The 14,098-nt window shown below is 38.4% G+C and overlaps 1 protein-coding gene across 1 annotated transcript in view; it reads left to right on the forward strand.

Annotated features, from left to right (window-relative positions):
- The first annotated feature begins 10,775 nt into the window (after positions 1-10,775).
- SERPINE3 (serpin family E member 3) overlaps positions 10,776-14,098 on the forward strand; it is a 42,470-nt gene continuing 39,147 nt past the window's right edge. The window contains exon 1 of the mRNA XM_044668244.1: positions 10,776-11,034. Within this exon, the coding sequence (XP_044524179.1) occupies positions 10,776-11,034 (259 nt within the window). The remainder of the gene's footprint in view (positions 11,035-14,098) is intronic.

Here is a 14,098-nt window from a genome sequence, read left to right on the forward strand (position 1 = left end):
ATGCATGAGGGGCAGAAAGAGGAAAGGAGAAGAAGATATCAGGTTCAGGGACATAGTGAAGAAGTATAAAAGCAATGTAGCTGATGGGAAATGGGGAAAAGATTGTGCCAAGCCAAACTCTTCAATAAACAGAAACCGTGGAGCCCATGGTCTTGCCTTTGGGTTAGAGGGTCCAATCAAAGAGGAAAAGGATACTGATGAGATATGAATACCAGGTAGATTCAATCAAACAGTCAGTTCAGCAGAGGTTGTGTGACTATTTGGAGGGAAGGGGAGGGAAGGGGTAATTATAGAGGAACTTGATGAATTGTAGAAGACAAACTAGATTCTAAGACAAAATTGAATGAATGAATGAATGGAATGGAATGAAAAAAGTTGTTAAATGCTTACTATATTCAAAGAACTGGGGATACAAATAGAGAAGCAACAGTCTCTAATGCCAAGGATCTTATATTCTAATCAAAGACAATAGATATGGGAGGTTCAAGTTGGAAATCAGATGAAAAAGCAAAATGGTCTTTAGGGTATAGAGGCAAAGCATATGGTTTATCTTTAATGTCATTTTCTTTTTTTTTCTTTTGAATATTTTTCCATAGTTACAAGTTTCATGCTCTTTCCCTCTCCCTAAACCCCCCTAACTCCCCTTAGCTGTTGCACAATTCCACTGGGTTTTACATGTATCATTGATCAAGACCTAATTCCATATTATTGATAGTTGGACTAGTTATCGTTTAGTGTTTACATCCCCAATAATATCCCTATCAGCCCATGTGTTCAAGCAGTTGTTTTTCTTCTGTGTTTCTCTTCCCACAGTTCTTCCTCTGAATGTGGTTAGTTTTCTTTCTCATAAGTCCCTCAGCCTTGCTCTGGATCCTTGCATTGCTGCTAGTACAGAAGTCCATTATGTTTGGTTGTACCACAGTGTATCAGTCTCTGTGTAGCTCCCAGGGTTGTTGTGAGGTTCCGATGAAATAATATTTGTGAAGTGCTTAGCACAGAGCCTGGCATGCAATGGATGCTTATTAAATACTTGTTCCTCATCCTCCACCACCCCCCCATCTCCATCAGAGTCTGAGGGAACATGGTAGCTAAACTAGTGATGGCAGTGGTTTGCCAAATAACTGTAGCCTCCTGTTTCTCCCTCAGGATTCTTTACTACTTCAACTGCAGAAGTTGATGGTGATCAAAACAGGCAGGTGGAACAATCCATTGCTGGGCTAAATCATCATAAAGATTTTTCCATGTTACTTACAGGTTTGTATCAATCCACAAACACTTTCCTAAACCCCTTGTGAATAACAGCCTGCATTTCTGATATGTCTAGCCAAAGCTAGGCATCTGTGGCCAAAGGACACTTGTGAGAGGTGAGGAAGATTTCAAAACAAATTCTGCTTCTGTCCTACTGAGCCAGATACCTTAACTCTCCTCTTCCTTAACTCATTAATTCTTTATACTCTCTACAACTCAGTGCTAGCTGGAGACCTTTGGGGTATTTAGTGCTAAAGGCTCATACTTTAACTAAATCCTTCAATTCCTGAAGATTTTATCACTGGCTTTCTGCTGAGAAAATCTGTTTCTAACTCGAGTACTCTTAAAGGGCCCAAAACTTTTCCTTCCTGGACATTTTAAAACATCACTCTAAATACAACAGAATAGTTTTTTTAAAAAACAGATAAGGAGTAATCAATCTCTCAATTGCTTTGAAAAGAGATCTAGTTACATGACAGAGACTCAACATTAATTTTTAATTTTTTACTTTATTTACTTAAATATTGTCCAATATAGTATAAAAATTTTAATGATCATTTAAAAATATTTTGAGTTCTAAATTCTTTCCCTCCTTGCTGCACCACTACAGTTCCTTCTGAAGGAGGCAAGCAATTTTTATTGATTATATGTGTGAAATCATGCAAAACATTATTTCCATATTATCCACATTGCAAAAGAAAACATAAACAAAACAAAGCAATAAAAATAGAGTTTTTTAAAGGGTGCTTTAATCTCCATTCAGAGTTTATCAGTTCTTTCTCTGGAGGTAGATAGCATTTTTCAAAATGGATCATTTGGAATTGTCTTTTGTCTTGATCAGAGTAGTTAAGTCTTAGAGTTTATCATACTTCCAATATTGAAATTACTGTATACAATGTTTTCCTGGTTCTGCTCATTTCAGTCTGCATCAGTTCATCTAAGTCTTACCAGGTTTTTCTTTTCTTTCCTTTTTTTGCAATCATGTAAAAGTTTTTCCATATTAGTATGTTTCAGTCTGTATTCAGACACCAACAGTTCTTTCTTGGAAAAGAGAAGGCATCTTTCATCATGAATCTCTGGGATTGTCTTGGATCACTACATTGCTCTGAGAATAACTAGATCATTTCTAGTTATTCATCAAAAAATATTGCTGTTATTGTGAATAATGTTCTTCTGGTTCTGCTCACTTAGCTGCATCAGTAAGTCCAGTTTTTTTCTGAAATTATCCTACTTGTCTGTTCTTATAGTATAATAGTATTCCATCACAATCACATGCCATAACTTGTTCAGCTATTCCCCACTTGATTGATATTCCCTCAATTTGTAATTCTTTGCCATCACAAAAAGAGCTGTTATAAATATTTTTGTACAAATAGGTCCTTTGTGGGTAGCTAGGCAGCATAGTGGATAGAACTCCAAGTTTGGAGTTGGAAGGAATTCGGTTCAAATCTAGCCTCAAATACTGCTGTGTGGCCCTGGGAAAAGTCACTTAACCCCCAATGCCTAGCCTTGCCACTCTTGTCTTAAAATTTATACCTCTTTGAAAATGAAGGACAAACTACTACGACAACTGATTCAAGTTTGTTAGCCATATGATGAAGAGGAGTCTTTTTCAATTAGCTTCAGATCTGGAGCTGAGGACATTCAAAAGCTACTAGACTACCAGGATCCAGATATCTTTCAGGGAACTTCTTCCTGCTTGGTGGCATATTACAAAGGAAGAAAAGAGACAATGATGGGGAAAGGCCTGGGACCGACCCCATCTGAGACCAACATATGGCTTGTGAATGTAGATCACTGTTTTGTTGTTATTCTGTTGTTGTTTTGCTTCAGCAACTATTCTTTCATTTTATATGATGAAGATTGGATGCTATGACCTTGTGAGTTTTGAAATAACAAGACAGAGAGTCTAATGGATTCCATGCCACATCTGAGGAATAGAGTAAAGGCCAGTCTGGCTAGATAATAGAATGACAGAAGGAGAATAGCAGAGGATGGGCCTATAAATAGGTTGAAGTCCAATAATTTACAAGTTGGTCCAGTTTTGAGACCCCAAGTATCAAAGAGCAACCTTAAGAATGCAACTCAACTATCTTCCAAGAGTAATGTCATGGGTAGATGTGAACTTAGTAGGTCTCGAATCTTGTGTTAAATCTGACCACACTCCCCTCAGAGATTGAAGTAATGTAGAAAAGAGTGGTTCCATCAGAAGCTGTGGGATAAATGTTTATATTTCTGTTTTCAATATATCTTTATCTCTTAATAATATTAATTGATGTTAATTACATCCATGGAACTAAAGTAGTAGTCACTGGAGGTTAAAAGTTGGGTCAATCCGTTGGAATGGAACGTTAAGTCAATAACACTAAAGAAAGCTATCTACAATCCATCAATGAGAGTTCTAGAGCCCCAAAGGGGAAATATATCTGCCTTCACTTCGAGAGAGTGAAGCCAGAGTACTCTCTAAATATATATAAGTACATACAGAATAAATACAGGTTAAAGAAGGAAGGAAATAGCAATTGGGAAGATCATGAAAAACTTCGTATTGTAGGAAATGAGGGATTCTATGAGATGGATATGAGGAGGAAATTCATTCCAGTCATAAGTGATGGCCACCTCAAGCAGGAGATGGAGTGCCACATGAAAGTAATAGAGAAAAGGTGATTTTGGCCAGATCAGAAAGTGTAAGAAAGAAAATTATTAATGCATAATGAACTTGGAAAGATAGATGGAAGTCCAATAGTATCCTAGAATTTAGAAGGATCTTATTATCCCAGTTCACTCATTTTATAATTAAGGAAACAAGCCACCAGAAATAAGGGGAAAGAATTTAACCTGCACAAAAATATTTTTAGCAGCTCTTTCTATAGTGGCAAAGAATTAAAAACTGAGAAGTTGTCTGTCATTTAGGAAATGGATAAACAAGTTGTAGTATGTGATTGTAATGGAATACTATTGTACCATAAGGAACAATGAACAGGATGAGTTCAGAAACTCCTGGAAAATCTCATACCTATCAGATTGGCCAATATGATAGTAAAGGAAAAGGATAAATGTTAGAGGGGATGTAGGAAAATTGGGACACTAATGCATTGCTGGTGGAGTTGTGGACTGAACCAACCATTCCAGAGGGCAATTTAGAACTGGACCTAAAGGGCTATAAAACTGTGCAGACCCTTCAATTCAATAATACCACTACTGAGTCTATCCCAAAAAGATAAAAAATAAAATGGGGAAAGACTTGTAAAGGACTTGTTTGTATGAATATATTTCTAGCTGTCCTTTTTGTGGTGGCAAAGAATTAGAAATTGAGGAGATGCCCATCAATTGGGGAATGGCTGAATGAATTGTGCCATGAGAAATGACAAACAAGATGATTTCAGAAAACTCTGATGAGACTTACATGAACTGATGAAGAGTGAAATAAACAGAACCAGGAGAACATTGTTCACAGTAAGTAACAGCAATATTATATGATGATCAACTGTGGAAATTTAGCTACTCTCTCAATGCAACCATCTGGGACAATTCTGAATGGCTTGTGCCAGGGAATGCTATTCACCTCCAAAGAAAGAACTGTTGGAGTTGGATGGACGCCATTCCTCATGGTATACAGATTCTCTTTCACATTAGTGTATTTGTGGTTTTATACTGGGGTTTTAGTTTTGTATGAGTGTGTTCTTAAAACAATGACCAAGTGTGTTTTACGTGATAATAAAATATAAATTAACCAAAAAAAGGGGAAAAAATCCTGGAAAGATTTATGTGAATTGACACTAAATGAAGTGAACAGAACCAGGAGATCAATATAATCAGTAATAGAAATATTTATACAATGATCAACTGTGAAGGATGAAACTATTATCAGCAGAGGAAGTTCCCAAGATATCCACAAGTGGCTCATGATGAAGAATACTATCCATAGCCAAAGAAGGAGTCAATAGAGTCTGACTATGGATCAAACCATCCATCTTCCACTTCATTTCTTTCATGAGTTCTTTATTGTATGTGTGATAATTGTCTTCTGTCATAGTATGAGCAAAATAGAAATATGTATTATATAAAAGCACTGGTATAATCTATATCAGACCATTTAACGCTTCAAGGAAGGTTAGAAAGGGAGAAAGGGAGAAAGTATGAATCCTAAAATGTCAGAAAACAATTGTCAAAAATAATTTCTATATGTAACTGAAAAAAAACTAAATAATTTTTAAAACAAGCAAAGTTTAAAAAAAGAAGCTGATGGCTACCCAAGCAAGTGACTAAAACTCTATAGACTTCAGTTTCTTTTACTGTAGAATGAGTGAACTAAGATAATCCTGTTTGACCTAAAATTCCCCCTAATTGTCTTCCCAATTTGTCCTGCAACATCCTATTAGTTTCATCTTTTTTTAATACTTTTTATATCAATTCCTTTTCTTTTGGCATGGACACTTTACAAAAAATACCCAAAGAGCCTCCCTCCAATACAAAAGCAGGCAAAAACAGGCTCTAAAAGAATGATTGCAACTAATAGCACACACCTTTGTCCTCATTTATATTTTGCTGATTGTTAGCAAAAAGGAATGATAACTTTAATAATAGGATGTTGTCAATGTTTGTTCTTAATAATAAATTCCTATAAGGCAGAAGACTGAACCTGTTAAGCTTATTTTGAACAATACTCAACACAATTAAGAGAAAATAATTATGTAGTAATAATATTGCAACTGAAGTAAAAATGAATGCTTGTACTGTCCACATTCACTCTTTACAGGTCCCTGGGCCTGAAACAATTAGTTTATGCCTAAAGGAATGAAGCTGTGAGAAATTGCGATTTTAATTAAAATGGTCTTCAGAAAACTTGGCATGAGCCCAAACTGAAGCAAAAATCCCAAGAGAATTTATAGCTGAAACAGAAAGGAAAACAACAAATAGAGAGAAAGTGGAACAGATTTGTCCCAGTTTCTATAATAGATCTAGTCTTGTCATCATGGACAGTTCAACCACTACATTTAGACTTGATACTATGGTCCTGAAAGTTCTATTTTTTTTAAAAAAAAAAGTGTACATGACAGGAAGGATGATAAAGATAAAACAATAAATAATAATAATAATAATAATAATTAAAATAGCTAGCATTTATATGGAGCATTAAGTTTTCAGAGTACTTTACAAATGTTTTCTCTTTTGATCTTTACAAACCCCCTGAGAGGCAGGTGATATTATTATCCCCATTTTTCAGATGAGGAAAATAAGATAGAGATTAAGTGATTTACTCAGAGTCACATAGCCAATAAGTATTTTCCTAACTCTGAGTCCTGTTTTCCATTAACTGTGGTACAGCTGTGGCTATTGAAGACTTGGAAAGAAAAGCTCTTACACCAAAGGCTCTAACACTGTCAAAAAAGTCAACATCAGAAACAGATATGATTTTATTAGGGAAAACAGGAGTAAAGAAGCAATCTTACCATCTGCCTTGCTGCACCCTAATAAGCACAGCACCTCTGCATTTGGGATGCACTGAAACTTAACATACAGGTAATCTTTTCGATTAGAACCTGAGCTCCTTGATATCAGGGATTGATTTACTTTCATTTTCGTGTCTTTGGCACTTAACCTAGTGCTTTGCACAAAGAAAACCCTTAATAAATGCTTTATTTGTTCATTTATTCATTCCAAGTTCAATGCTCTGTTCGTCACCAAAGTCTCCCCAATTAATGTAATGTATGATAAAATTATTGTATCATAAACAACAATGAATATGAAGAATATAGAAAAAATGTGAGAAGTCTTATTTGAACTAATACAGACTAAAGTGACCAGAGCTGAGAACAATATAGGCTCACAGATTTAGAGCTGGAATGGACTTGCTTTTAAAATAAGAAGTCAGAAATGCATTTAACTTATAAATCAGAGCTTTCAATACAGAATTATTAGACATAAATGAATGAGATGGAGGAGTTTCTATAGCTATGCCCCTGAGTCACAAGTCTCAAGAGCACAGAGTGAGCCGGAAGTAGGGAATACAAATAGGACCTCCAAGTATTAAAGTTTTTCAACTTTAGTTCATAATTTTTAAAAAATATTATGTCTTCTTGTAGATTTAGCTAAGATTATTTTACAGGGTATACAGAGTGTTTGGAGAGGACTAGCACCTCTGGTGTAAGGATTTGCCAAGCTCTTTTCAAGGCTGCTTTCCTGATTTGTTATCTACCTGGCATTCAGCTCTCACCTGTGGCTACAAGAAGCTGTAGCATGCATAGTGGCCACCATGTTAGTAAACCATCTCAGCAAGCTGGCTAAACCAGGTTGAGGGTAACCAATAGTCCTCAAACCCATTGGATAAGTTAGGGGGTGTCTATTCTAAGCATGTGAAGACTTTCCTTGGAAAAAGGGACAGAGGAGAGCAATTAGCTCCAAAGTCCATGAAAGAAGCTGAAGCAGTCACTGTGGAATGGAAGGTCAGACATGGAAGAAGCCAAAGTTATCCACTTCATCCTGACTTTTGTCTTGCCACTGGATTTGGATGACTCTAGAAGAGAGAATGAGGCCGATGACTTCACACAACTCTATCTCACCTAAATCCAACATAGGTACAAGTCAAAAGACATCACCCGTGATGTCCTTTTGGTCCTCTTCCAGTAAGGACAACAACCAACCAACCGACTCCGTGATACAAAATACCTTTTGACATTTTTAGATTTCTAACATTTAGGAAATACACTTACTTTGGGATCTTGGAGATCCTATGATGTCTACTTCATTTCCATCTCAGTAGCATCCCAGTGGGCCCTCCAAAATACATTGGAGTATTTTTTTTAAGTTATTACTCACCAAGACTATCATCATCAACAATGAAAACAGTCATTAAAGGCCAGTGTTAGCTTTGTGTTGCCTTTTAAATGGAGTACTCCAAGAGCTTACAGACTAAGGTAGACAGTGTCATGGCCTCAGTATTTCAGGACTCACAGTACACTTACATATATATAAATTAAGAAATGTAGACTTTATTTGGTAATGTTTACCACAGAAATGTTACTCAATGGCTCCCAGGTTTAGAACTAGAAGGAACCTCAGAGATGATCTAATTATTTTATGGACAGGGAAGCTACAGGGAAGCTAAAGCCCAGAAAGGTTCTGTGACTTGTCCAATATCTCACAGGATTTGAACCCAGGTCCAAATCTAACATATTCCACCATGCTGATAATCCCAAGACCTGTAAGAATACCTAGGGGGTTAGCACCAGTTAGAAAGCAGGAAGTATGTGCCTTTAAAATTTTTTTTTACAAAAGCAAATTAGTCCATACCTTTGGCTCCTCTGATATATTTTCTTTTTTTACTTGAACTATGTAAAGGAGTAAAAGTTTAATCCTAAGAAAGTAAGAGACTTTTCATTTATCCTCACTTCGATGTCACACAGTTGAATGATGTATTATCTTCCCTAGCCTGGGGATGGAGGTTAGGTGGGGGTAGGGGGGAATCATTAGGTGCCTGGTACCCAGAAACCTTGGTGACAGGAATCAATGGAATTCATGGGAAAAAAAATCCAGAGAGATAGGGGGTTCCTTACCGGGTACAATTGGGTCATAAGTCTAAGAAGGCTTGAGCAGGGCTTGTACAGGAGTTGTCGGCTCCATCCCCGGATGTACCTTTTGGTTCCTGCTCTTGGCTTTACCGACCAAAGCCATGTCCCTCTGCTTGGTTCTCTGCAGAACTTCCAGCCTTCAGGAATTTGGGCAGAGTGGTACCGACATCACCAGCAGAGGCTGCAGCGACTGACACTCCCTTCCTAGGCAATCTTGTGACTCAGAGCAGACCCAGCTCCACTTTTAAAAAGGAAGCAACACTGAAGACCCACAGGAGCCCAGCACCCAAACCCAGCAGTAGGTGAGTACAGGCAATGGGAAGGAATGATGCTGTCCCTTCAGATAAGGGGAAGAGCCTCAAGATGGACTTAAGGAAAGGCAGGGAGGTGTGTAGGCTAATAAAAACCCCAATCCTGACAAGGTCATGCAACATTCTGGCTAAGGGAATTCCTGAGGGACCCTGAGCCCAAAGGGCCATCTGTTTCCTCCCATATATGCCCAGGTGGGTCTAATACCATCCCAGAATCAAGGTGCTCCACCTGGTATTTGAGTTGCACTGCCAGGAGAGGAAAGTTGCTGAGTACAAACAGCAGATGCCACAGTGCCAAGTGGCCGTGCATCTGAAGACTCCTTGGGACATTTGCCAATGGAGGTTAAAGAAATAACGAGGGAAAATCTGGTCTTGGCCATTTCTATAGACTGGGCATGTCTTGCTTTTGTTGCACTGAAGAAAAGCAGTTTGTTATAGTGTGTTTTTTTAAAGCCCAGGATTTGGGGTCAGAAACTCTAGGTTTCAGTTTTGCCTCCTCTGTTCACTAATTCTACAGCTTCAGAAAAATCACTTAACCTTCGATCACTTTTTGTTGTTATTCAGTCATGTCTGACTCTTTGAGATTCCGTTTGGGGTCTTCTTGGCAAAGATATTGGAGTGGTTTGCACTTCTTTCTCCAGCTCATTTACAGACAAGGAAACTGAGGCAGACAGGTGGCTTGCTCAGGGTCACTAGCTAGTCAGTTATTTGATATATGGTCTTCCTGACTCCAGATCTGGCACTGTATAGATTGTGCCACCTGGGGATGTTGGGCGGAAGTCAGGAAGACCTGAGTTCAAATACAGTCTCAAATACTTAAAAGCTATGTAACCCTGGGCAAGTCATTTGACCTCTGTTGCCTCAGTTTCCTTATCTGTAAAATGGAGATAATAATAATAGCACCTCCCTCTCAGGATTGTTATGAGGATAAGATGAAATAATATTTGAGAAGTGTTTAGCAAGTCTTAAAGAGATATATAAATGCTAGCTATAATTATTATATGTAAAATGGGCATAAAAATGGTGTGAATAAATATTATATAATATAATTCAAACCTTAGAGTGCTATAGAAATACCAGCTATTGTTATTATATGTAAAATAGGACAATAATGGTGTGAATAAATGTATCATGAAGTGAAGGTAAGTTTGGAGTAAAAGAATCACATGAAAAGTAGTGTGGGGAAGAAAAGTAGAAGGGGCTGGTGAAAGGATACCCATCCATAGGATCTTGAGGTGGGCAGCTAGGTAGCATAGTAGATAGAGTGTCAGACCTGAAGTCAGAAAGACCTGGGTTCAAAACTGGCCTCAGATACTTCTTATCTGTGTGGTCCTGGGCAAGTCACTTAACTCTGACTGCCCCAGTTTCCTCTGTAAATCTGTAAAATGAACTGGAGAAGGAAATAGCAAAACCATTCCAGTATCTTTGCCAAGGAAATCCCAGATGGAGTCATGAAGAGTTGGACACAACCCAAACAAATGAACAAAGTATCTTGAGGCACTCCTCACATTTATTTCTGCCCATGCTGTTTGTCGTCTCTCATGAATCCCTTTATCCCTTTGTTCCACCATCATGCACCAAGGGCTCATCCCTCTATATTGCAGGTGGTCTTCCGTAGTGGACAGAGCCAGCCATCTCAGCCGCCATGCTGCCTTTCACCTTCATCCTCTTCCTTCTTCCTTCCAACTGTCTCCAAGGGGGAGATGGTGACCTCAGGCAGGAACTGAAGGAATTAAAGACTGAATTTGCAGTTCGCCTCTACCAGAGCTTGACAGGAAGTGGAAATGGGACGAACTTGGTCATCTCTCCAGCCAGTGTGTCTATCCCTCTGGAGATACTACAGTTTGGAGCCCGAGGAAACACCTGTTTGCAACTTGAAAGGGCCTTGGGGTATACAGTCCATGGCAAGTACTACCTGAGGCATTGCTATATTTATTTATATAATTTTCTCCATCACCTTTTCTCCCTTATCCCCCAAAGAAAAGAAGGAAATTGTTCCCCGTTGCTTTTTTTTTTAAACCCTTAACTTCTGTGTATTGGCTCCTTGGTGGAAGAGTGGTCCCCCTTGCTTCTTGAATCTGGCAGTGAGCAAAAGACATAGGCCTTTGAGTTCACGTTTCTGCACTCCAAAACCTTTAAGAGATGATTCTCAAATAACACAAAGTTCCCTGGACCTTGTTTTTCCCCAGAATAGTCTCAACAACCGCTTAATCTAGAATCATGTTTATGCTTCCTTAATGCTAAGCTCCCCTAGCTTTTGTACTAATCCATTATTTGTTGAAAAAGTCAATAAGGACCAAAAGAACACATGGCAGCTAGTCATAGACTGGAGTCTCCAGAAAATCTCATTGTTTAATTAGGGCACTTGGGTGGTGCTGTGGATAGCTCCTGGGCAAAATCACTTAACTTCTCTTAACCTGAACCTCACTTTCCTCATCTGAAAAATGGGGATAATAATAACACCTACTTCACAGTGTTTTTTGAACCAATTTATTCATTTAGACTTAACAATGGTTGGCCCGTGGTAACTTCTGGTTGTTATTAAGTGAGACAATTTATGTGAAGTGCTTTGTTAGATAGTGCTGTATAAATATGAGCTGTTACCATTATTATTAAAAAGATCTATCCAAATGCAAATTGGAATTCTTTTATTCTTGGCTTCCTTCTGCATGGAAACCAGATCTCTTGAGGGTCACTCACATAAACACAGTATGAGTCTTTGGGCAGACAGCAGCATCCCAGAGCAGCATAGCTAATAGAGGGTTCTTAACCAGACATCAGCAGGAACCCATTCCCCCAAGGGGTCCATGGAAAGATTTCAGGGGGTCTGTGAATTTGGATAAGGAAAATAAATTATTTCTTATTCTAACCTCATAGAAGTCTTAATTTCCCAAAGTTCCAAGTTTCAGAGATTTTTCCCCCATTCAGATAGAACCCTTCATTTGTTCTTACTATGATTTGTTAAATTGTGATTGTCTAAAATTACTATTCTGGCCCAGGCTTCGGGTCATTAATCCAGCTGCTATGTCACTCATCTTCTAGGCAGACATATACTTACCCTCTATTCCTCCATCAACCACTGACTGATTGCCTTTTCAGCTTGACCACAGACCTGGCAAATAACATTAATATAACTGTCTGCTCCCACTGCTTCCCAAGCAATTATGGTAGTAGTATATATACCGCAATGGTTTCACCTATTATAGGAACATCTTCCATGTGCTACTAAGAAGGACCTCAAAGCACTGGAAGATTTTGGACTCCAGCCACCCCTTCATGTGAAGGCTTTGCATTTTCCTGAATACAGAAGAAAATCCCCGCCCCCATTCCTCCTTCTTATATCATGCAGTCATCTCGATCTCCAAAGAGGAACAGAGAAAAATCTGGCTGTGCAACATCAGCTCATAGCTAGACTCCCACCAAAAATACTTTGGGGAAAGAATTAATTGATGAAAATAAACAGGGATGCCGAGGGAATTTCTTAGCGGGAAGCCAGACATAGAAGAAAGGGGAAGAGAAAAAGCATTTTTAAAGTCCCTGCTCTGTGTCAGGTACTGTGGTGAGCATTTTACAGATACTCTCCTGAATTTCCTGCCTGAAATTTGCTTTGAACCAATTTATGCATCACTTTCAGGCTCAACAATTGTTGACTGTCTGGTAAATAATCAGAAAGAGACATAGGGTAAGAACTTTACAGTTGCAATAAACCTTAGAGGCTGCGGAGTCCCACACTCCCATTTCATAAATGAGGAAGCTGAGATTTTGAAGACTGACTACAGGATTGGAGGCTTAGCTTGTCTGTGATGTACTGGCAAGGTATTCGCAACCACTCCACACGGTGCTTATGAGAGAATTAAGCTGATCACGTCTCCTGAATAAACATGGTGAGAAGAGTGCAATATTGATTTTGGAAATAAGGATGCAATCTTCTATGAAGTGTTCCAAAAGTCAGCACAGTTTTAAGCTACTAAAGCTTAAAATTTCACCCTCTATAAGTACTAGTAACTAAAAACTATGAAATTTCAAGATGCAGGAAAATAGAAACTATCGACTTTTTAAAACCCTTATTTTCTCAGCATTTTTCCAAGCTATTATTGTTATTAATAAGTGCACTATCTCTAGTTAGACCTAAAGGCTTTCTCCCTTTTTTCTGGCACTTCTAAAACTGGAGATTTTCTTTGGGACATTGGGGGCATCCAAATGCCACGTGGATTTATATCTTGAAATAATTTGAATTAATTTTATTCTCCAATGAAATATGTAAAGATAGACTGCATCAGCATCTCAGCCACCTGTCCATCAGGATTATTTATATTCAGAATATTTTCCAGAATATCTTGAATTTGGAAAAAGTCACTGTCTCCCACCCTACCATTCACCCTAAAATTTCCTTCAGCCTTACTCAAACTTGCCACTAGCATACTTCTTTTTTCTAAAACCCTTACCTTCTGTTTTAGAATTAGTACTATGTGTTCTAAGGCAGAAAAGCAGTAAGGGCTAGACAATGGGGGTTAAATGATTTGCCCAGGGTCACACGGCCAGGTAGTATCTGAAGCCAAATTTCAACCCAGATCCTCCTGCCTCCAGACTTGAAGTTCTATCCACTGTGCTTCCTAGCTGTCTACCACTAGTACACTTTTGACATACAGAATGGGAGTAATAATCTGAGGACAGTCACAGAATTATAGATAATTTTCCTATCTAACTTGACCACAGCATGATTTCTTTATTTTTGTTTTCTTGGTTCATGCTAATTTCCTGACTGATTTTGTTCCAATGAGATTATTTTTCAAAGTGAGACCCAAATCAGGAGTGGAGTTGGAAAGACCCAGGTTCAAATTTGGCCTCAGATACTTCCTAGCTGTGACTCTGAGCAAGTCACTTAACTGCAACTGCCTAGCATTTGATGATCTTCTGTCTTTGGAAAGAGAGAGAGGGAGAGGGAGAAGGAGAGGGAGAGGGAGAGGG

The sequence above is a fragment of the Gracilinanus agilis genome, chromosome 3 (genome assembly GCF_016433145.1).
Source record: "Gracilinanus agilis isolate LMUSP501 chromosome 3, AgileGrace, whole genome shotgun sequence".
Taxonomy (NCBI): domain Eukaryota; kingdom Metazoa; phylum Chordata; class Mammalia; order Didelphimorphia; family Didelphidae; genus Gracilinanus; species Gracilinanus agilis.